The 24,493-nt window shown below is 37.4% G+C and overlaps 1 protein-coding gene across 1 annotated transcript in view; it reads right to left on the minus strand.

Moving 5' to 3' along the window:
* Positions 1-24,493, minus strand: part of cadps2 (Ca++-dependent secretion activator 2) — a 249,958-nt gene that overhangs the window by 46,895 nt on the left and 178,570 nt on the right. Inside the window, 6 exon segments of the mRNA XM_055155697.1 lie at positions 3,345-3,486; positions 9,688-9,844; positions 17,384-17,484; positions 19,232-19,355; positions 20,048-20,111; positions 22,648-22,749. Coding sequence (XP_055011672.1) covers positions 3,345-3,486; positions 9,688-9,844; positions 17,384-17,484; positions 19,232-19,355; positions 20,048-20,111; positions 22,648-22,749 — 690 coding nt within the window.

The raw sequence follows: 24,493 nt of genomic DNA on the forward strand, positions 1-24,493 counted from the left end.
CACAAAATATAGATTTAATTGGCTAGTAAGGCTGAAGGTCTTCACAACAATTTAGTTCCAAGGTCTGGTTAGAGCTGGTTACATCTAAAATGCTATGCACAGTCCTTATAATTGTAATGCGCTACTGTATAAGACTATATTAAAGGTGCACTGTGTAGCTTTTCTGGAGGAGGGTCCATCATATGATTGTCTTCATGGAGATATTATTGCTACCTGTATGTCTGGGACGTTCCACAGTAAATTATTAAACTTATCTATTTCCATGTAAGATTGAACCAAGTTAGATCTGTGGAAAAAATGCCTTGATTATAGAAGGAATTGGTGTTTTTCAAGGTATTTTTGCACAATAAAAACATCTGTAATTGAATAAATGTGAGATAGAGATGTTTAATGCCATAATAGTGAACATTCCAGCAATAACATCTCCACGGAGACAGACACTCCATCAGAGAAGTTCCACAGTGCACCTTTAAAGGGCCTGAACTGTTGACCCCTTAGTCCTTACCCTCTGTCTGAAGTTGAACCATGACAGAGAAAAAACTGGGATCATTACAAGCAGTTGTTTCCACATGGTTCTCATTCAACAAAATACTTTTCAAAGGAGCACTATGCGTCATCACAGTGGACCTTTAAAATGGACCTATTATGTTGACTTTTATGTGGTTACTATTGATTAACATTGTCTTTGAAAATACCAGATTATGTGCATTGTATAGGCTAATGTTTTGTCTCTAAGATATAAATCAGATACTTCCAGTTACTTTAAAAGGGACAGTTCGGAATTTTGGACATAGGGCCTCATTGCCTTGTTCGCCAGAGTGTTGGAGACGTGTGGAGACACTTTTTTAAATATTCCATCCAGTCCTTATATTTGCTGAGATCATTGGTGCTAGACTAGTGCATGTCAATGGGCATAGCCTTACCCACTCCACAAAACACCCAAAGCAAATCTATTATTACACCAGACTATCGATGTAAATGTCTGTGTTGTTACAATAATGTTTGAAATAAAACTAACTTTTCTTATATATCTGTCTGCTGCTCAGACATAAATCCTTCAAATGCAAGGTTTGTTTTACTTCTAAAATTATTTTATCGACACAGACATTTACATCGATAGTCTGGTGTAATAATAGATTTGCTTCGGGTGTTTTGTGGAGTGGGTAAGACTGTTTTTAATGAGAGGATAACTACGCCCATTGACAGGCACTAGCCTAGCACCAGCGACCTCTGCAAATACAAGGACTGGATGGAGTATTTTAAAAAAAGTGTCTCCACACGTCTCCAACACTCAGGCTAACTAGGAAATGAGATCCTATGTCCAAAATTCCGAACTGTCCCTTTAAGGGGCCCATATTACACTATTTTCTGATCTGTTGTTTCCTCATCACAAACATACCTGGAATTGTGTTTTGTTTCATTCACACATTTAACACACAAATCCTGCATATTTAGGCTGAGTTCTTCGCTCACACTGAAAACACTCCTTTTGGTGTCATGTGGTAATACAGGAAGTGCTCCATTGTGTTTTTAAACTCCGCCTTCACTTGAAACTGATGCTTCAAGGTGGAGCAGAGCATTTTGAGCTTTGGAGATGCAGACAGTAATAATGCAGGATTACACAAACGTGAATGAAACGAAACACAACTCCTGGTACATTTTTGATGAGGGAACAACATTCTAACATGACATGAGCTCATAAGGGTCAATTTTGCGTAATGAACAAACTACTCTTATTTGAGTAGTAGGTACTTTTACTTTTACTAACACTTGAGTACTTTTTTTTTTTTTTTTTTACAATTATTTACTACTCTACCCAGTTCTGCTATTTGAGTTCAGCCTCTTTGGTGAAGACCTGTTGCCGGACTACCCTCCCTGTTGTACATACGTGTTTTCACATAGGGGTCCCATCCAGGCAGGGGCGGAGAAGCTGGGCATCTGGGGCAGGGTGAGGGGGAGGCTGGGCACTTTGGGCAGTGGGACATTCGCTAAATTATTCGTCAGTGATCTTTGTAGATTTAATAAAGCAAAAGATAATGTAGAAAGAGAAGAAAGAAGAAATAGCATCAGAGTGAGAGCATACTGTTTAATAGCGGCCACTTGTTTGTTCTGAGGTAAACATTAACAGAAAAAACACCAATAAAAAGACGGAAAGTCACGGCTAGCTTCTTTTCAAGCTCGTCTCTTTCATTAGTGCGGCATCTTGTTAAAGAGTGTGGCTCTCAGTGCATTGTGGGAGTTCGTCCTTGCCGCGTATTGAGCCGGGTTTTTGTTCAATGGCCGCCCCGCTTGGTCTGTGCCGCTACCACGTCTTTCATTGTCCCTTTAGATCTGTGCAATGGTGATGAGTACACTTCAATAAGCATCGCATCGGGCAGGAAACACAGCAAAGACAGCAACATTTGGAGAAGGTATTTCACAATGAATTAAGTTATAGGCCAAATGGGAGCAGTTTACAAGGTGGTTTTGAAACTTGGGTGGTATGTGTGTAACTTGGTCTATGGTATGTGTATTAAAAAAAAATAAATTGAATATCCAAGTCCAAAAGGTACATCAGGTGAGTACATTTTTGGCATCTCAAAAAGCATTCACTGCATATGAATATATTTTTTCTTTGTTAGCTTTCTTGCTCACTTTTAGTATCCAAACTTCTCACCACAATTCAGTGTTAGGCCAGTAGCAAATACCAAAGTCCAGTTGTTTTGATTAAATTACTTACATATGTGCTTTTTTAGTCTGACGTTTAGCACTCTACAACAAGGACACTTAAATCTAACTTCGTCTCCATTTCAAAAAGGTAAGAGCTCCACCAAGAACGAAAAAGTTATAGTAATCGAAAGTATAAAATAAATGTTCCTTTTTGCAGTTTCTTAAAAGTTTTATACCCCATTTTGATCCATGAGTGACATTTGTCAGTTTGAAATGATAGAAGGGAGTTAGTGGGCAGAACTAACTGTGATTAAGAGGACTGTCACAAGCAGTTGTCTCCATGTGGTTCTCATACAACAAAATACAAATAGCTTTTTTTTTTTTTTTTTTACAAAACACTGCACTGCTTAAGGGCTCTTTTCTGACCTGGAAGAAAATGTCTTTAAGTCACTAATAAGAGGTTTTATAGACTACCAAAAAGATTCACATATCACAAATCAAACATCTAACAATACTGCATTTGCGCATTTACCTTTTAAATATTTCATGATAAAGTACAATGTAATCAACGGGGAAATCTGGCTCTTGCCCTCCCATGGGAGCATCACATCCGGGAATCTGAATATCACCAGTGTGAATGTGTCCATGTTAATACTAAAGCTAATGCTACCAGCTCACAATGTTGTAGTTCTTACTTGACGGATTGCCATGTCTCCTGCTCGAAGCCGCGGTGGATGGACTGTGCGATGGACGACTCCATGAGGTCAATGTAGCGCACCACCAGAGGCATGAACAGGTCCTGCAGGTGTTTGTGGAAGGCCCCATTGCACAGGTGAGCTGCACACAGGGGACAGGGAGAGGCCAAGGTCAGTCATAGCCATTCTGAGACAACATTATCCAGCTTATTCTGAAAGCTGCCATGGGCGCTGGGGATGGGAATGGGGGAGGATGCCAATCTTGACACCAAATAATTCTATATGGACTTCAAAGCTGTTTTAATGTCTAACAGAGAATCAGTGAATTGTTGACTTATTAGTGCACACGAACACTGAACATTTTACATAGCTCAGCCTACTTTATATCATATTTTAGCAAAACTTTTTGTATTGGGAAATGAATTTATTATTGTGACAGGCACAATTGCAAAGCTGCATACACTGCACATTGAATATTGTTTTGTAATGCAGAGAATTGCCTGGAATTTTCCACAGTATGGTATTAGACTTATCTCTATAGAAACAAGAAGGTGATATCAACAGCCAAAGTTAAAGGTCAGATCTGTGAACAGGTGAGCCCACTCACACTAAGTATGTGTTTTTCAAAGTATTTCTTCAGCAACAGAAACTGTAACTGAATAAATGCATGAAGCTGAACTCCATACTGTAGAACAGGCAAGGCAATAGCACCTCCATGAAGACATGCAAGTAGTGGACCTCCTACCAGAAAAGTTCCATGATTTAAACCTTTAAAGCAAAGTTGAAAATTAAGATTTGATTTGATTAAGTTAAATAAAAAAGAAACAGTTGCCTTTAACAAATAATTGTAATGAATACATTCTTAAATGAATAAGAATTTAAGTCTTTCCAAGACTGCTTACCAAATTAAAGAAACTCGCAGAAAACAAGTGTTCTTCAAGGATCCCCAGCTAACAACAAGTAGGAAATTAGAAAAGATACCACGCAAGATTGTTGTTGGTACTTATTTTTTTCAGCTGTCCATATTATGCAAATATTTTCAGTAGCTTTTAAGTGAGTATGTGTCACACTGTCCATAAACCATTGGCCATTTGTAGTTTGTACTCAGATTGGCCAATTTTTATAATATCACTTATACATACACAGCTGACTATGTTCATGTATACAGAGTTTATACATGTATAACTAGGCTATATAATGTGTTTCATCAAAAAGGTTTGATGTTAAACTGAAATAAAATAAGCTAGATAAAACATGCAACAGATTTTTAATATATCATGAGTAAGAAACACATTTTGTTTGAAATTTTAGCTCTGCCCACTTAGTCTTTTGTGCTGCTGTGATATTGCACCATGACACATAAACAACTGTCTGGGATTTTATCATGGAGTTGTTTCCTTATAGTTATGATTTTAAATGGTCACATTTTTACATAGCGCTTTTCCACCGTCAAGGCACTCAAAGCACTTTACAACAAAGAATCACTCATCCATTCACACACACATTCATACACCGGTGAGGTGAGTTAAGTGTCTTGCCCAAGGACACAACGACAGTATTCATCTGTTGAAGCTGAACAGGATCAGTGGACAAACGCTCTACCAATTGAGCTACTGTCGCCCGGTTCTCCATTTTCTGTCTACTCTTTGCCTTTTTGTCACTCTTAAAAATGCACTATGACAGAGAATCAAGTGTCAGGGAGTTGGTTTCCCATGATTCTTAGTAACAATGTGCCTGACAGGATGAAAAAATTGACCCTATCTGGACCTTCTGTTAGATATTACCTTAGAAAATGCTAAGTAAAATGAGCAGATTACAGTCTCCTTTTTTTATTTAGAAGCATTTACCATAGAGTGCCAGATTTAAAGAACATTCATCTTGACAAGAATAAATTAAAATCAGGTACAGGCCCTTTAATCTATCCATTTAGCTATCTATATCTTCATTTCTTTCTCCTCACTTTGAACCTTGGTGATGTAATGAAAGCTTCAAAGTTACATTTCCCTGCCCAAATATGAACAAAACACAGTAACAGGTGTTGACGATGCTTCCTGCCTGACACCTGACACTTGCAACTCCAATTCCCACGATGCTTTGAGACACACACAAACCTCCATCTTGGCTCCTCGGAGACGGTGTATTGTCGGCGAATCGACCTGTCTCGGTGGGCTTCATTAGTTTTAATTCCTCTCGCTCGGCTCTGCTCATGATTAACACTAGCCTTTTGGCCCACCAGAGAGCCAAAGCGCCTCCCTCGCACCCGCTTGCCATCACATGCGGACAATAAGTGAGCATTTCAACAAAGCACGACAAACTACTGAGCATAATTCACTTTCTACTCGACTTGAAAATCATTTGTGTCCATAGAGAGTCAAGGGAAAGCAATGAGACTTGGAAATATATTGTTAGGAATCGGCGTTGTCAAAAATGTCATTTTAGGAAGTTTGTGAGTGAATAATGACAAGGATTGTGACCACCTGAGTCAGCTAGGAATGGATAGGAGTTGAAAAGAATTATGTTAAAGTACTCCACCTGCAAGTACTACTAATGCTACTTTTAATGCTTTTTCTATAAATCACTGCAGACAGATATATTTTTCCATGTATTTAAATTTTTGCATAAAAGGGTTAAATGCAGGCCAAAAACTGCCAGAAAACATTTTAATCAAAATACATAAAAATAGTGGAGCCAAAACTGTCAATTGGACCACACCATTTATTTAGTATCCACTCTGACAAGTTCTCGTCACGTCTCTCCCTCTCTCTCGAACCCTATCTTGTGTCTTGTCTCGTCTAGTGTCAAATGTGTATCCTCCCACTCCTAATAAGTTAATAAAACTGAAATACAAGTTGATCGAGAAATAACACTGCTGTGCTGTATCAAGAGCACCCACTTCCAGCTCAGTTCTTTTAATCTTGGCCTATGTCAGAGGTAAAATACTCTATACAGCAGAAGCATAGTCAGTCTATGGCCAGACTGTGACCGGCCTTAAAACGCCCTCATGCCTCTTCTTCCAACTCTTGGTCTTCTCCAATATATTGTGCAACAGAAATCTTACCGAGAAAGTAGTACTAGTTTCTGTTATATGATATTCAAATATATTTATATTGAATTGTTTGTTTGTGTACATCTGATACAATTCATTGTGTACAATGCTTAACATAGGGCTGTAAAAATAATATAGCTTGAAAAAACATTTATATTAATATTGGGAGGGTCCTGTGAAAAACAACATTTGAAAAGCATAGAGAAAAAAAAAAAAAGACACTTGAGTGTTTTTACATGCCATTACAAAGCCATGCTTTAAATGCTTTATGATACTGCATGTATCCTATAAAGGCCTACTTCTTAACATTACTTATATTTGCAAACCCTTCATCTCACAAATTTGGTTCATAAACAATATTACTGTATCTAATTCACCATCATATAATCCCTTCCATTTACTACTGTTACAAAAAAACATACAGTTATTGTTACAACCATTCCCTTCCCAACTGTCTGGGTGATATCACATTTCATTACTATCACGTGTGTGCCATTATAATGAATAACCTCTGTGGAGCAGTCAAAACGATCATCCCTGTGTTTCGGCTGCGTGTATCGCCTCCATTCACATCGGGCAATGTTGTGACACTTGGAATAATTACGGCATTAGCAGAAGAGGCTAATTAGAAGAATATAAAAGATATGTCTGACTGCCTGTCTGTTACTGTACCAGAGCTCCTTTGGCACTGCACATGTTAAATAATGCCTCACTCCACGCCAAATTCTACAACTGGCACCGGGACAAAGACCGGAGAAGAGAGAGAGAGGAGAAAGCCAAGAAAATGGATTCCTCTCATAAAAATTATAAGTAGAAAAACATTGTACTATTGTGTATAAAAGAAACAGTATATAATAATGGGGGGAGAGTGATCAATGTTCGGTATACTAGCTTGAATCTGCCTAAAAATGCTAGCATCTTGGGTTTTGGCTATTAGGCCATCATTGGGCTGGAACTTGGACACGCTGCCAGGAGCCAGTTAAAACAGTTGGCAGTGGTCTCAGAGACAGAAGGGGGTAGGAAAAATAAAGCAATATTTGTACAGCACAAAAGCTTTTAAAGGAAATGGGCTTTTATGAGCGTTTTAGCATGTTATAATGGTGTTCCTTAGTCAAAGTTGGATTTTGATTTATCTAGCATTTCAGTGCTCTGAAAGCATATGTTTTCACCTCCCCCTATCCCCGCCCACAGTTCTGAATTGTCATTATTATTATGATTATAACTTCTTCAAACATGTTATGTGGCCCAGGAGTCCCCAATTCACCACAAACTATCTGGTATTGGGCCCAGGAGGAAAATATTATACATCTTGAAAAGAGTTCTTTTTTATAGTCTGTTTTAATGTGAAAATATAGTACAAATTAACCTGGTAAACAGCAAAAATTAATACTAAAACATATTTGAGCTGTCATGACGACATTCCACCAGGGCTCTGAAAATGTTTGTATGTTTATTTCTAGTCCTTACTTGGAAAAAAAAAAAAAAAAAAGAACTGCTGATCTACCCATTTTTCAACAGTAAAACATGAAAATCTACTATTCACTTTCAGTTCAGTCAGTCGTCCCAGTTCTAATAAAGAAAAGCTGTTTTAGATCAAGATAGCAGTTTACATTGAAAAATGTTTCAAACAATATATATCTTGAGATGCTGCAGTTCACTATGTAAGAGGAAAAAAACAAAACAAAAACATAAGGCTGCTTTATTTGAGTATGAATACTTTTCTAAGACATGATCTTGCCCTAATTTCCAATGACTGTATATTATTGCATTTAGGTTAACTGTCTTCCTTAGAACCAAAATAAAGAAAGTTTGTCACTGTAATAACAATTAAGCATTATTTTTTTCAGGCATGTGCACACATATTTTCCATGTGAATAGGCCCACAAGTTTTAAAAGCCAATGTGTGTTTTTGAATGTCTTTTTAATTGCTTAGCTTCCTTATATTTATTGTCAATACTGTATATCATTGTGTAGATAAATGAACAACTAGGAATAATGAATAGCCTATTTCTCCTTTTTTAAATCAAATCTCAATCATATTTCTGAAAATCAGTAGGTATGTAGAGCAGGTATGTTGCCGTGGTGACCTCATGAGCAAACTTTATTTACAACAGAGACAAGTATTTATAACTTGCTGCTCATAGGCTAATGTAAAGTTATCGGTTTGATTCAGTTTGATCCTTGGCCCTCTTGGTTATTCACGGAAATGTCCTTGGCCAAAGACACACTGTTACTGTCTATACAAATCCATACAAGTCCACTGTAGCCTCTATCAGTCCAATACTGTACTGACGGAAAATATGTGAAAGAAGCAGAACTTAATAGCTTTAGTCCAATTTCAATGCGTTCAGAGACTATGGCTGACCTCTTGTAACTGTGGTACAATGAAGACTTATGTAGGGCCACTGTGTGAGATGGAGCAAACGTACAATTAGAAACTATTAGCTTTTAATTAAGTTCAATGCTAGTCATTTAGCAAGATATTCTGCTCACTTGTGGGGATATAGCCTGCAGTAATTACATATACATATTTAGTGCTCCATTGTGTTTTACACACTAGAATTATTTGGGTAATTTTAGCACTGAAATTGCCAGTCTCTAATGAGAAAAAAGTAAAAGCTAGCTGTAAACTTGATGACATCATGAGGTGGAACAGAGTTTTGAGCTTTGGAGATGTAGACTAATATTAAAGGGTTACTCAAACATGTGTGAATGGAAAAACAAACAAATAAAAAAACAAATACATCCCCTGGTATGTTTTTGAGGCAGTAACAGCATTCAAACATGGCTTAGAGCTCACAAGAGTCCATTTTGTAAGATAGAACCTTAAAAAAGTAATTCTGCAAGTTATGTTTTTCACATTTTATAAACTGGTACAGCCCTCTAAATAAATGTTATATTAAGGCAGGCTATTTGATCACTCAGTTTAGAGTAATTTAGTTAACAACAACAAAAAAGCAACAGTCAAGAATCAATAATATAGATGCAGTGTAAAAAGTAAGTAAATCTAGTAACATCAACAGTAGTAATCATGTATATGACTTGAAGATTAAAAGATGACCTCTGTTTTTTTTTCTCTCTCTTCTTTTCTTTAATATATGTTACTATGTTTTTTGCAGCTGGTTGGATTCAGCAAGTCTTGAATTGACAAAAGAGACAAAACATAGTAAGACTGTAACACAGCAGAGATCAGAGACCATCAAGGCCCCACCCACCAATGGACCCACCAATGAGATGTGGGCAGACACCATACATTGTACCATGCTCACATGTGACTGGGTGTGGCTTTGGACTCACGGTCAGTCAGAAAGTAGTTGTTGAGGAGCTGGAAGAGGGGGAAGCAGTTCCATGAGTCCACGGGCTGGACCTGCAGTGCGCCGTCCATGTCTGCCTTGTACAGGGACAGGAAGTTCTCCGAGTGCTCCGCCATCACCTCAGGCCACCACGAGAATGCCTGAGGAGAGAGAGAGAGAGACATGGGGTTGAAAAAGAAATAGAAAGACAGGTGGAGAGAGAGACAGGTGAGGGACAGAGAGAGGGAGGAGAGAGAAAGGAGGGGAAGAGGACAGAGTGGCAGGTGGCGGGAAGGGGGCAGAGATAGAGGTAGAGAGAGGTAGAGGGCGGAGAGAAGAGAAAGAGACAGGTGGAGATAGAGGGGGGAGGCAGAGAGAAAGAGAGACAGATGGGTGGAAAGAAGAGAGAGTGGGGGTGACAGGGAGATAGAGAGAGAGGGGGAGACAGGTGGAGGGAAGGAGAGAGGAGAGAGAGAGACAGGTGGAGAGAGAGGAGAGACAGACAAGTGGAGGGACAGGAGAGAGACAGGTGGAAGGCGTGAGGCAGAAATAGAGAGGTAAAGAGGTTGAATGGGGAGAGGAGAGAGACAGATGAAGAGGGAGTAATCAACAGGATGGTGGAAGAAAGAAAGAAAACAGAGAGAAAGGAGAGAGAGGGAGAGAAAAGATAGAGACAGAATTGATAAAAAAGTAGAAAAAGGAGGAGAGAGGGAAGAGGGATAGGTGAGCAAGAGGGGAGAAAGAGGATGAGAAGGGCAAAGAGAGAGATGAGGGGAAAAAAGAAAGGGATGAAGAGAAAAAAGGGATGAGGAACGGGGAGGAAAAGAGAGAAAGAGAGTGATAGAAGATGGAGAGAAGAACAAGAGAGAGCGAGAGGGCGATGGAGAGAGAGAGGAGAGAGGTTAGATGCATGCATAATACAACGTGTCAGAAATCTATGTCTCCAAATACAAGACATGTTCAAATCAAAAGTAGCTTTTATTGATAACAAATCTAATGCTGACCTTTTATATTTTCAAAATAGTTTGTTATAATTTGGTGAAAAAGAAACGAAAATGTGTCCTTATATACAGGTTTAGTCACTGGCAATCCAGATCCAGTTGTGATTCTACTAGTAGTACTTTTTAACTTATATTAGGCTATGTTTATATGATGACAGTCTGAACAGAAGATGCAAAAGTGACATTGTGTCTTCACTTTTTATTCTGCTTTTAGACAAGCGTTTTTGGGGAGGAAATCCCTGTGCATATGTTGAAGCAAAAGTGTTTGGAATTTGATTGGGTATGCATGCCGGGTGGCTTGGTGGTGACGCTAGGTGGTGATGTATGTGATGTAAACCCATACGCGACATGACCAGATCTGACCAGAGTTTTGTGTCTTGGGCAGTGTAGACGGAAACAGAACAGCGGAGCGCATTCAACTTTTCTACTCTGGAGGGTGATTTCAGACTTTTGCATTTTTAGGCCCCAAAAATGCATCACCGTCTAAGCGAAAGGCAATTCTGATAAAATATTTTGTTATTTTTAACCGCAAGCGTTCTCGTGTAAATAGGCCCTTAGAGCAGAAAAATACAGAACATATGGTCACTGGTTAACGCTATGCTCATGTATAATTCACATGCTGTATATTCCCCATAAGAAATCACAGGTCCACACTCAAGATCACCAAGTCTTTACTGCCTTTGTTTTCCTCCTTTTCAGTGCAGCTTGTTTTGCCCTATAAAGATTTCTACATTACCGCTTTAACAATGCTGCACACAATGCTTTCTAATGGGCCAGGAAAGACGCTCACGAAAGGGTAACAACTAACAACAGAGCATTAACACAATGAAAAGCATAAAGGAAAAAATAAATAAATAATGCTATAATTGCCATGCGTTGGTCTTTTTCTCGTTGAAGGTTGATGCAGTAAACATTGAAATGCCATTACTGTTATGTCTACATGATTAATTATACAACATTATTTATTAGCTGGTTACTCAGAGGTGCAAGAAGGTCCTGTTTTACTGTGGAGTTTGCATGTTCTCCTTGTGTCTGGCTCAGGCATTCCAGCTACTCCTGACCACAATCCTATAGCTCAAGATCATGCAGCTAACATTTTACACTATTTAAAATGTAAAACTTAGAATTGTATTTTTTTTAGGTTGTTGCTGACAATTTTGTATTTACATAATCTTGTCACCATGGAGAGGTTATCGCTTTGCCTGGAATGTTGCACAGTATGACATTAAAATGAACAATCTTGCATTTATTTAATTACACTAGAGATCTTGGCTTGGTGGCGTAGCCTGCTTGGAGATAACACAGTGGAATATTCCAGGTAAAACAATAATATCTCCATCAGGGGTGTGCAAAAATATCAAAATATCGATATATCGTATTGTTTAATGTGATGACACAGTATCAATATTGGGGACTGCTATATCGATATATCACTTACAGTATATTTTAGGTATATTTTACTAAATTATTTTGTTACAGTGCTACAGTTTTGTTGCTTGTTCAGAGGAAGGAAACTCATTTATACAACACATTTGATATTTTCACTGTTTTGATGATTAAACTGTGCATGTTTCAAATGAACTTCGCACAAGAAGTAGTTTAACAAAGACTTTTAGCGTCACAGCCATGATTTACCCATTTTTTATTGAACCGTATCGAATAAATTTGAAGTATATCGTATCAAATCGAAAGTGCACTTTATCAAGATATGTAATGTATCGTAGCCTATGCATAGAGATATGTATCGTATCAGCAACTTTTTAATGATACCCAGCCCTAATCTCCATGGATACAAACAGGCAGTAGTCCCCCAGACTGTAAGGGAGAGTGGTGGCTCCCGTCAAATGAAGCTCACAGAGGCTCGCTGTTAAGAGGGGCAGATTTGGAGCCAGTTCCATATTAGGAATAGGAATTGATTTATGGACATTTTAAGATGAAAATGAGGGCCCTGACCCCAGACGTTACAGAGAGATTGTTCAATTTTAAAAAGCAAATAGGAGCCGGACTCAATGGAGCCGTAAGAGTTTCCATGTTTTGGAATGTAGCGGCTAGCAGGTTAACTATGTCCATTTATGTATATATACAGTATACAGTCTAGACCCCACATCAGAAAAGTTACGTGGTGCATTTTTTAAATGAAATACTAAAACATGGGAGGGAGGGAGAAAGAGAAAAGAAAAGAATGAAAATAAAATGAGGAAAAGAGTGAGAAGGATAAAGACTTTCAGAACTTTTTCCCTGAACTGAACTGAAGCAAAACTATAATACATATTTACTACAGCTACTATCCCACCAAACCAAGCTATAATTAGAAAAACACAAAAACCTGTCATATGCACATGCAGATTCACTACAGGCCCTCATCTCTATTATTGTAAACAGCTTTCAGCCTCAGCCTCTCTCCAGTGTACAGGGGTCAGAGGTCAGGAGCTCAGGTGACCGCTGGTATTGACGACTAAAGGAGTGAGTGAAAAGTACAACTGGTCTTGAACGCGGTGAGGTCATGTTTGCGCTTGTAAGTGGTGAAGAGGAGGAGTGACGCAGTGGCAGGTACCTGTAACCTCACCCAGAGACCTATCGAGTCGTTTTAAATGCGGCTTTTGTTTACTTTCTCCACTGGACTGCAGTACAATGTGGTCTGAAGTTAGAAGTATGAGTAGTGTATGTACTGAAATGTGTATTGATGTGATGTTCAAGGGGAAATAGTGGACTCTGGTAAATTGTACAGAAAAAGTCAAAGGTCTGTCCTTAGCAACCATAGTGAGCTGTTTGCAACCAGTGGTGGAACAAGTACTCAGTTTTGTTAAAAGGTGCACAACATTTCTTGTGGAGGCCGCCTCCTTGTCCAGAGCAACTCTCTACACATGTGAATTGTAACGTAGTGTAGTACTACTGTATAACCTGCTCATCTCCCTTGATAGATATATACTGTGGGATATTCTAGACAAAGCAATAACATTTCCATGAAGACAAGCCAGTAGCGGACCCTCCATAAGAAAAGTCGCACAGGTTAGGGTTAAGATCAGGGTTGGGTTTAGGAACAATAAGGTCAGAGCTTTGGTTAGGCCTGCTGATCAGGTCTCGGCAAAACTAGCTGTAAATTTTACACAAAAGAAAATTATAGGCTAAATATAGAAAGGTATTATCTTTTTAACAAATCACAAAAAAAAATACTGTCAATGTTGTTAAACCTTCAAATTTGCTATAATTAGTATATCCGTTGACTATGAAATTAACACTCTCTGGAAAACACAGCACACAGCCGTTGGTTAGCTTTGATTGACATGGAACATTAAGCCCCACCCCCCCAATGAAATGCAGAGAATTTATGGAGTTTAGGGACAAGAGGCAGTTTTTCCTTTTGTTTACATTGTACTATTCAAAAGGTAAATTCATAAAAACCTGATAATTCCTTTACAGACAAACCACAACCTCATTGTATTACAACAAAAATCTGCATTATAACATTAATAACATTAACTTTTGCTTCCCCCATTTGTATTAAATAACACTGGCCTATAGAGTGTTATGATGTCAATAAACTGTTGAAATCCTGAAAGGGTGTGCTTTTTGAATGCTTCATGACAGAAGTGGATGGAAGCTTTATCACAAATGTAGTATGATTCTACAAAGAAAAACATGTGAATGAAAAGGTTAGACTGCAGTAACGTGCAGGGATAGATGCACATAGAAAGAACAGTGACAAACGCCAGACAAAGAGACAAAAGTAAATTATAGAAATCAAGGTTAGAAAATAAGAGTGAGACGAACAAGGCCTAAACCTGGAAACAGTAATGTCAAAGTGTAATGCTTTAAAATATCCTCAATAAGGAAGAGGAAAACCATTTTTACTACCACAAAGTAGGCTTTACTGAGTACTATGGAGTGTTGGGGAGTAACTGAATACACATACTGAAAATGTATACTTTGTAGTAACATTGTGCTAGGGGTGTTCTGCATCTATATGGTGGAATATTTAGGAGATACCATGGTAACACAATGCACACATTAGCAAACACTGTCAAAAATATTTAAAAAATATCTGAAAATTCAAGGAAAAATACAAAATGGATTAAAACAGCACATTTTCTGAAGCCTGGATTTTTCTTTCTCTAATCAGTGATAAATACATGCAGAACAAACACCAAGTAGTTTTTTTATGTCCTCTTTACATGGTGTAAAAGTATTACTAATTATAAATAAGTTTACTAATTATTCAGAATATAACACTCTGGTTGGTCCACGCATCGGAATACATTATAAAATAAATTTTAGTGCAGGTATTGTAACGACTAGTAAATATCAAAGACTGTCAAAGTACAAATGCTTTCATCTCAAGTTTTTTGAGTAATAACACTTGTCATTAAAGAACTGCAAGATAAATGTGTTAAAGCCATTCTCTGGAACATTCAACCAAAGCAATAACATTGCCATTGAGACGGACCCTCTGAACTGAAAAGTTACATGTGCATTTTTTATTTTATTTTTTTTTTCCGTTAAAGCTATAATTAACAATATGCAACAGAACAACAAGAACAAAGCACCACCTGACAAAAATACACAAGTACATGCACAATACGCAGTAATGAAAGACACTCACCTCTCTTCCCTTTCCACGTTTGATTAAAAAAAAAAAAAAAAAAAGGAAAAATCATATGAGGAGTTGATGAGTTATTTACGTTATATGTGAACAGACTGACTTGATAATACATAGACAGACACAGTCACTCTTTAAGTGCCTTCATACATCCTGGTAGTCCAGTTTAGACTCGTTGTAGACTTGGCTTTTTCCTGGGTTGTGTGTGTGTGTGTGTGTGTGTGTTTGTGTGTGTGTGAACCGAGGACAAAACCAAGTCTACACAGAGTCTAAACTGGACTACAAGGACGTATGAAGTCACCTAAAGAGTGACTGATGGTCTGTCTCCAGGTATGTTTTTGAGGAGGTAACAACATTCTAAGATGACTTAAACCTCAAAAGGGTCAATTTTGTGTAATATTGGATCTACACAATAGGACAAATGTGGACAAAAATATCATTACCTGATTTAAATTTCATTAAAATTACACATTTATACAAACAATACTAAGTAACATTTTTCATTTTTCAACCAGACAGTTCCAGACAATGACACAGAGTAAAATATGATGCTCCACATTTTCTTCAAAAACAGTTACTCCTGGTGATGAAATTTAAGCAGTGACAGCTCGTGACAAGTTTTTTTTTTTTTTTTATTTGGATGATGATTTTCGCTCTCATCTGCAGTGTGGATGTAGCGTCTCCATAGCAGTGGTACATGTGCGTTATAATTAGCTGAGCAGAAGCAGATGTTTGAATGACACTGGAGAGGTTCGTCTCAACACCTTTGATTGATCAGTTTTACTCAGAGACACATATGGGCCGTGGGCGGTGTTTACATGGACGCAGCAGCAGCAAAGACACTAAAGTTACGGAAGTGCGTGTGCTGGTGGAGGAGAGGGACTAAGAAGGAAAAGTGATCATGGAGAGGTTCAACTCAGAGGTTCAACTGAGCATTTTTCGAACTGTAGAAAATGTGGACCAGGCCAGCGAGGTATAATGAAACTAGAGGAGTTCTTGTCATAGTAACAGATTTTTTAATACAATTTTTCTGTATTTATAATGTCCTTGCCTGTCAAATCAATTGTAATTGTAATGTGTAATTCTTACACAGATTTAAATCAGTCCGGTCCCAAGCACAACCAAATGTTATTGTGCAATCGGATTTGTTTTTTTCAATGATGCATGTGAAATGAAGGAGCTCAGTAAAAACGTCCATGTTCAACCAAACTAATGTGAACAAAACTTATTTTCTGCTGTAAAAATCTTTATTTATTTATGTTAGTTAAATTGAAAATGTTTCAGTGGATGTGGCTACACATTGCATTATGCAAACATTGTAAGTTTGTACTCCAGTTGGTCCTGGTTTGAGTGCAATTTAGTCTTGATGTAGGTTTGGTCCTGTTCTAGTCCTGATTCTGATCCAGGTCTAGTTGATCCAGGGTTAGTTCAAGTTAAGTCTGAAATATGATGGTGGGATGTATGTAAACGCATGTCATGATATATCAGTTTTATAAATTGAATTGGATATAGACTTCTTTCTGAATTTAAAACCAACAAGTTGTAGCATTTTTGAAGATATCTAATAAAAAAGAAGTCAGTGTATTTAACATTTAATAACATACATATTTATTTGATTTGTGTATTTGATTTATTTCTAGTCTTCAGTCCAGTCTTTCCTCCTGTCTGTGGCCTGACAGACGGATGCTATTTTGACTCTTTACATGAAGCCATTCCTGAGTCTACACCGAAATAACTGAGAACAAACAGATCCTGGGTTTGTGTCCCGAGTGAGTCCAGCCTCGTCTGTTCATGTCAGAGCAGCACCATCACGTCTGTCAAACTTCACCAGGAGAATTTCATAACTATAATTATCGAAGGCATTACATGTTACATTTTTGAAAAGTATAGATCATACATTTATATTTCTGCAATAAAAACAGTAAAAGTAAGTCAACCTTATCCATAATTATTACTTGATTAACCAGAAAAGTATAGATATAAAGACCCCTGAGCTATCAGGTCTACAGGTTAGAGTTGTGACATGTTTTTATAAATTTTATTTACATTTTGTGAGTATTAAATGAGATGTAAACATTGACAGTGCAGAGAGTGAGTGGTACCTCAGAGTGATGCTCCTCATTCTGCTGCAGGACTTCAATGCAGAGCTCCCCCAGTCTCATCATGTCCTCCAGCCTTTTTTCTGGAGCAGCCTGAGGGTCCACTGCAGGAGACACACACACAAACTATGTCAGAAAGATCTGAAATACTTATTCAACCACAAAATTACTTTTCTGGTGAATAATCCTCCTGTCTCCATGGAGATATTTTTACTTTACATGGAACATTCCACAATATGACATTAAACTTATAAACTATCTTATGCATTTATTACAGGCATCTGTATTTTTAAATAAATCTTATTAAGTGACTGGGTTCCCTTCTCCGTAGATCTGACCTGTAACTTAACCTGCTGGCATCGCCTGTTTGCGTCCAGGGAGATACATAATTTGAATGTTAGACTGTCCAACACTCCAAGCAAAGTACAAACATCTTTTTTAAACAACAATTTTATTTTAGTTTTGTTTCTCGCTCATGAAAAATAACCATGTGGGAGCAGGGGTGACGTAGGCTTGTGAGCTTAGCCTTGTACAGGCTGGTACTGCTAACCGTAAGGAGAAATTGAATAGGGCCTGGGAGAGATCGCTAAAATCCTCAAACATGAATGACATTTAAAACCTCTGTGAGCATGGTTTTGGATTTTTGGGTTTTGCATTTTGAATGTGTCCGACACTTTGACAGCTTCCTTATTCAGCAACGCTGGCAGATTGGCAGCCACAGAGTCAGTATTTGATTTTACCAAAATTCCAGAAGTACTTTGGGCTGTTTATGATTTTTTCCCATTTCATAGAGACAGTAGTAAGACTTGGCTTTATTAATAGAAGAAATATTTTGAAAAATCTATTATGATAAAACAAAAATGTGTACTCAAATCTCATGTTTGACAAACTAATTAATTTTCACGGGTGCTCCAAATACCTTAGAAAATGAAGAAATACTTTTAAGAACTTCAGAATAATGAAAAAGTAGTAGTAACTTTAAAAAACATTTCACAAGACCAAAATATGACCATCAATTCAATAAACAACTATTTTAAAAAGCAGGAAAAACTATTCTGTAAAGTTTGGGCCTGGGTTTTTAGGGGAAAAAATATTAAAAGGAATACATAACATAAGTAGTATTTTGACACTTATAATTGCTTTTATGTAAATACAGAATACTGGTAATAAGTACAGTATGTGTTTTGCATTATGGAATGACCAGTGTGGACCAGGCTTTTTTATCAGACTGTAATAGTCAATATGGATCAGTCCTTGCCCTATAATAACCAAGCTTTATGTCAAGTAATTAGGGTTTCTTGTTATGGGCAGCAATTTTAAGTTTTTATCTATTTATTTAATTAATTAATTAATTTATTTTTTAGTTGGAGCAGGTCAGCACAACTATTTCAAGGAAAATACAGAGTCTACATTAAAGGCATTGTACCTGATTTTACTGTCTTAAAATGCGAAAAACAGAACTAGTTTCATTTTAAACAGTTTTGCAGTGGCCCAAAGTTCACAGTCCAAAGTCCAAAGTTATCTTATGCATTCTAAATACACTAATTATTCACCGCAATGAGTTTATAAGCTCTTTTCACAACTTCCAGAGGTAAATCTAGTAAATCATGGTAAATCTAACAACAACTAGCATGCTAAGTGTTCACATAACAGACAATAAAGAGTCTTATAATTAGACACAGACAGCACGCAGTGAACATATTTTGACCTCAAGAGCTGCTATATGGACGCAAGACTAAATTTGCTCAGGTATAGGCCCTTTAAGTCATTGGTTTAAAAGCTTTTGTTAACTTTCACCTTAGATTTTTTGTCACTTTCATACAAGTTTAGTGAAATATTACAGAAATGTACCTTTAATTTGAGCATATTCGAGTAGCTGGTTGTAGTTGATCTGAGCGGCTTTCTCTAAACATTTTTGGACTAGTTTCTTCATCTCCTCTGCTGGCACTGGAGTGGTGATGTCCTTCATCAACACCTGGAATTAAAATACACAATACATTGTGGGTTTGCGTAGACTAGTGTAATTTGTAATGAGAGCGTTGAATCATAGAAGCCTTTCTCCACATCGTAAAATGTTCAACTTTTCTTTAAAATGCAACTGAAGCTCAAGATCCAAGATTTAAAAAAAAGTTTGAGATACACAGTGAGTGACCCTGAACAGCTGGAAAAAAAAAATACCACAAATCACCACATATCAAGGATCGAGTATGTTTAACAACGGTAGTAGTGCATTATCCAAAGCAATGAAGCTTTAAAGGTGCACTGAGTAACGTGGGTGATCCGCTTGTTTGTCTCCTGGGAGAAGATATTGCGTTGCCTGGAATGTTCCACACTACTGCAATTAACTCATCTATTTTGCATGAATTTACAGGTGTTTTTCTTGCTAACAAAACACATTTAAAAACATGCACTGTCTGTTACAGCCTCTACAAAGCTCTAACCTGCAAATGGGTCAAATGGCGTAACCTGCTTGTTTCCATGGAAATAATTTGAAGGCCATACTGTGGAACATTTCAGGCAAAGCAATAACATCAGCCAGAAAAGTTATATATAGTGGTCAACAGGGCAATGTTTTTTAACCCCTTTTCAATTATATTTATTCATTTATGTATTTATATATTTATTTAAACCCTTATTTTACCAGCATTTGAGTCAGAAATTCTTTACCCGTTCTTGCAGGGAGAGCGTTGCCTTCAGGGCCCCATCTGGTCGTCCGAAAGGAAAGCAGTACCTACAGGTAAAGACGCAATCAGCCAGTGCTTTTTGAGACCATTTCAAGGACAAACAAAAGACAAAACAACAAAATGAGAAAAATAGGTGGCATTTGAATATTGAAAGATGTGTTTAACAGATGGCCACCTCCTCTCCTCTCATTACTGCAGATGAAGACGCTTTTCTCACCTCCATGTTGTTAATTGACAAGTGAACAGTACTTGATAAACAAAGCCAGAGGGCCAGGCAGGTCAGACTTTTAATGGACAGGCACCTACAGGCAGATGTTGTCCTTGTTCAGACAAAAGAAATCTATCTAGATTTGACATTTAAGGTCAGTTTTTATTTCAAGAGAGCGTGCTAATATTAAGTTTGAGTTGATTTAATGGGTTATATGAAGTAAATAAGGTACTTATTTCTTAGTTTCAGAGCAGAGCAGTGATTCATACAGTTCAATATTGTATGGGTGACAGTTTCTGATGGAAGTGTAATCTATTAGTACAGAACTCGGATTTACGAACAGTGAAAATGAGCTGGTGTTCTCCTCTAGTTGAATTTGAACAGAATTTAAGGGGGGAAAAAAACAGAATTCAGAACAAATTCATGGAAAAAAGTGAAGCATAAAAAGCAATAACATTGCTTTTTACATTACATAAAATAAAAAAATATCTTGTTAGCAAACTTTATTTAAAGGTACGGTATGTAACTTTCTAAAAGTGGCATGATTCTATGGAAATAGAAAGTTAAAACCATACTTTGGAACATTCTTCATGGAGATAGATGCAATCAAAGTCACAACATTTCCCATGGAAACAAGCCGCTCACACTAAGGACAAGTGTTTTCCAGGGCAAACAAAACCAACCAAAATGGGAAAAAAACATAACTTTTTGACTAGAAAGTTACATACTGTGGCTTTAAATACATGTTTTAAACATTTGTTTAGTCCAAGTGTCTCTTTTTGTTTAAAATAATAGACTGTATAATTTTGTTCAACTTGTTCTGAGAAAATGTATTGCCTAATAATGGAAACGCCCCACAACAGCTATCAGCTTAAAAAGTAATTGACCATCATGTATTTTGATAGCACATTAAGTCAACTGTACTATTCTCCCAGCTTTTATTTTGTAATTTAGCTGATTTCCTGCTTTACATACAATGCAATTAAACGTAGTTAATCGACCGGACCAACTCTAATGAATAAAATGCAATTACTGACACTACTTTACTGGACAACTGGCAGTTAAATAGTACAAGGTTATGCGTGTTTAGACTCTTTAAACTAAAATCAACTGTGGAAGCCCTCCTCCTCTGTGTGCAGTATTTGCATAATCTCGACATTGAGGGCCCTTTGTTAGGCTGCATTAGCCTGTTTAGAGGTGAGCTTGTAATGATGCGGCTGGTCCCCTCTCCGCTGTAGGGGGCCAGATGGAGGGTTTGAATGGGCGGGCGGGGGAAGGCTAAGGGGACAGGGCTTTTCAGAACAGTGTCGCTCAAGGTCTCCAGGGCTGCGTCTTTCACACTGGCCTCACAATGTGTTCACACCATGGAGCGCAGATGAATGGGGCCAGCTCCACCACAGACCTGCACCTGTTGTTACGACGGACAGCACCAGGAACACCCAAACATGCCGCCACTTTTGACTACACTCTGCATTGTCAAGGGATGTTGAGGATTATTATTATTTTTACATTTGTTTTTTTAATTTGAGTAACAAAAGTCAGAAGAAATCATATCATATAGAAGGATTAAAGGTAACAGAACATAACATAACATCATATGCTTACTTCATCCCACTGGCTTTTCAAGCAAAGGGACTTTAGTTTAAATTAAAAATATTTTGTATGTGATATATTCCAAGATGTATTATTGTTTCTTTTTGTGTGTGTCCCATTTAAACTTAATTTGTTTGTATATTATTTCTATGAGGTTTGAACTGACAAATTACATAATAAGATCACCATGTTATCTTTTATAGTTCTAAAAAATGCCATATTCACAGAAAACAACTTACCATATTTTGTAAGTTTCAGTTTCATTTTCCACAGTCTGATTCTCCCGTGTTTGCTCCCCACGTTACTGCTACCCACTCCCCCCTCAGAGTGCTACCACAACACAATCAGCATGTATCGCACTAATGAGACTAATGTACATTGCATCAAGGTTTGTCAAATTGCTGTATACAGTTTTGTATCATCCTTTTGTATATTTATGGAGAGCTGTCGTGTGGGAGCATAGATGATGTAGGATTGTAGGGTGAGCATAGCACAGAATCTCACAGCTGACCATAAAGAGGGTTCAAACAGGGCCCACGAGATACTCCCTGTTTACGTTTTGTTTACAGAATTTACATTGTTGCCACAGAGGGAAACTATATACTATTCTTTTTCTTTTTTTATATTTCTTAAAACATGCACCTTATACAAAGGTTCTTGGCAAGATATTGTAATCTGGAAATGTCAATAGATGTCTTATTATCCAATCAAGCATTCAGATATTTGGCCCTACAGAAGGGTGACACATGTTATTGTGTGGAGAGTGTGTGTGGATGTTGTACCTAAAGTGTGTGATCTGGTCCTCCAGTAGAATCATGAGACGACTCCTCACAGCCTCAAACTGGTCCTTCTCTTCCACTGTCACCGTCCCCATGCCGTCCGGCCTGAGCAGAGCACACAAGAATGCATGTAATTTAAAGGTGCATTGTGTAGCTTTTCTGGTGGAGGGGTCCATTAAATGCTATTCTTCATGGAGATGTTATTCCTTTGCTAGAATATTTCATAGTATGGTATTAAACCTTTCAATCATCATGGAGACCAACTTGCAGGTCAGGTATCTGCTCACCATTTTTTTTTTTTAAGGTATTTTTGAGCTATAAAACCACCTGTAATTGAATAAATGTAAGGTAGAACTTACTTTAGTTTAATGTCATACAGTGGAACATTCCAGGCAGAGCAATGACATGTTCATAGAAAGGTGATGGATCCCTGGCCAAAAAGTTACATAATGCACATTTAAGGTCATACAAACTAGAAAGAAAGTAATAGCATCTAAGTAGTCTTGAAAAGCACATTATATATAAAGATGATCCTCAAAGTTAGTGCCAACTAGTACATACATTAGGATTAGTCACATAAATAGTTAATAAATTAACTTTTATAGTGAAAATGCATTGCAATCTTTATGTAAATGCAAACTCAAGCCAACTCAAGCTAAGGTGTTAATGGCTTGGAGATGGAGATTTGATAACATATTCCCATTTCTTCTCTGAAATTTTAAAGGGCCCATATTACACTATTTTCTGATCCATGTTATAGTATTGGTTCTTCATCACAAACAGACCTGGAGTTTTGTTTTGTGTTTTGTTTCATTCACACATGTTTAACGCACAAATCCTGCATATTCATGAGTTCTTCTCTAAAATTAAAAACACTCTGTTCCAGCTCGTGAAGTCACGAGGTAATACAGGAAGTGCTCCACTATGTTTTTAAACTCCATACACCTTTATTACAATCATGGATGATTTCAGCCCTGGAATTGCCAAGCTCTACTAAACCAAAGGTAAAAGGTAACTGTTAACTACCCCTATATGACAATACAAGCTGAAACGGAGCCTTTAGAGATTTGGAAATGTAGACAGATCAATGATAAAGGATTACTCAAACATTATTCAAAAATGTTCATTTTGTCTTCTTTTGTACATTAACTTCTTGCGTTCTAAGACAATACAGACGGAAATGTATTGACCTTGTTGACATGTTTCACCTGCAACCCATCTTTAACTTTGACCGGTGTTGATAGAGCGTGTTGTATATCAGCTCTTGTTACTCAAACATGTGTGAATTAAACAAAACACAACTCCAGGTATGTTTTTGATGAGGTAACAGCTGACTCACAAAAGTAAATTTTGTGTAATATATGACCTTTAAACGTGAATGGATTACTAGCATACTACAATGTGATATTATTATCTGCTGTCATTCATTTCAGATAGACAGCAGGGGCCTATGTACCGCTATGGAACATGGGAAATTTATTATCATTTATAAAGGACAGTTTTGCCAAATTAAACTCAAAACAGATAACATCCACACTTGTGACTGAATATCGCTACCCCTTTCAAAGATTACTGTGAAAAAAAAAATCAACTTTAGTTGTCATGATGGAAAGGACTTTAAACTTTGTGCTAGTTTTGTTTCATGTGAATAGTCCCTGTAATGACCCAAAAACCCAAACCCAGATAAAGCCTTTTTCATATTAGCTCATAAAATTCCAATAATCTCCAGCATTCATTACAGGGCCGAGGTGATAAAAGTACTTCAATAAAAAAAAAACACAACCGCTTTCCTCAAAAACTTTGGCCTGACCATTTTGTACTAGAGCACAAAACCTCTCATGGTTAGGTC

Source organism: Boleophthalmus pectinirostris, unplaced genomic scaffold (genome assembly GCF_026225935.1).
Source record: "Boleophthalmus pectinirostris isolate CB_2022bp ecotype Guang Dong unplaced genomic scaffold, ASM2622593v1 HiC_scaffold_2, whole genome shotgun sequence".
Lineage (NCBI taxonomy): Eukaryota > Metazoa > Chordata > Actinopteri > Gobiiformes > Gobiidae > Boleophthalmus > Boleophthalmus pectinirostris.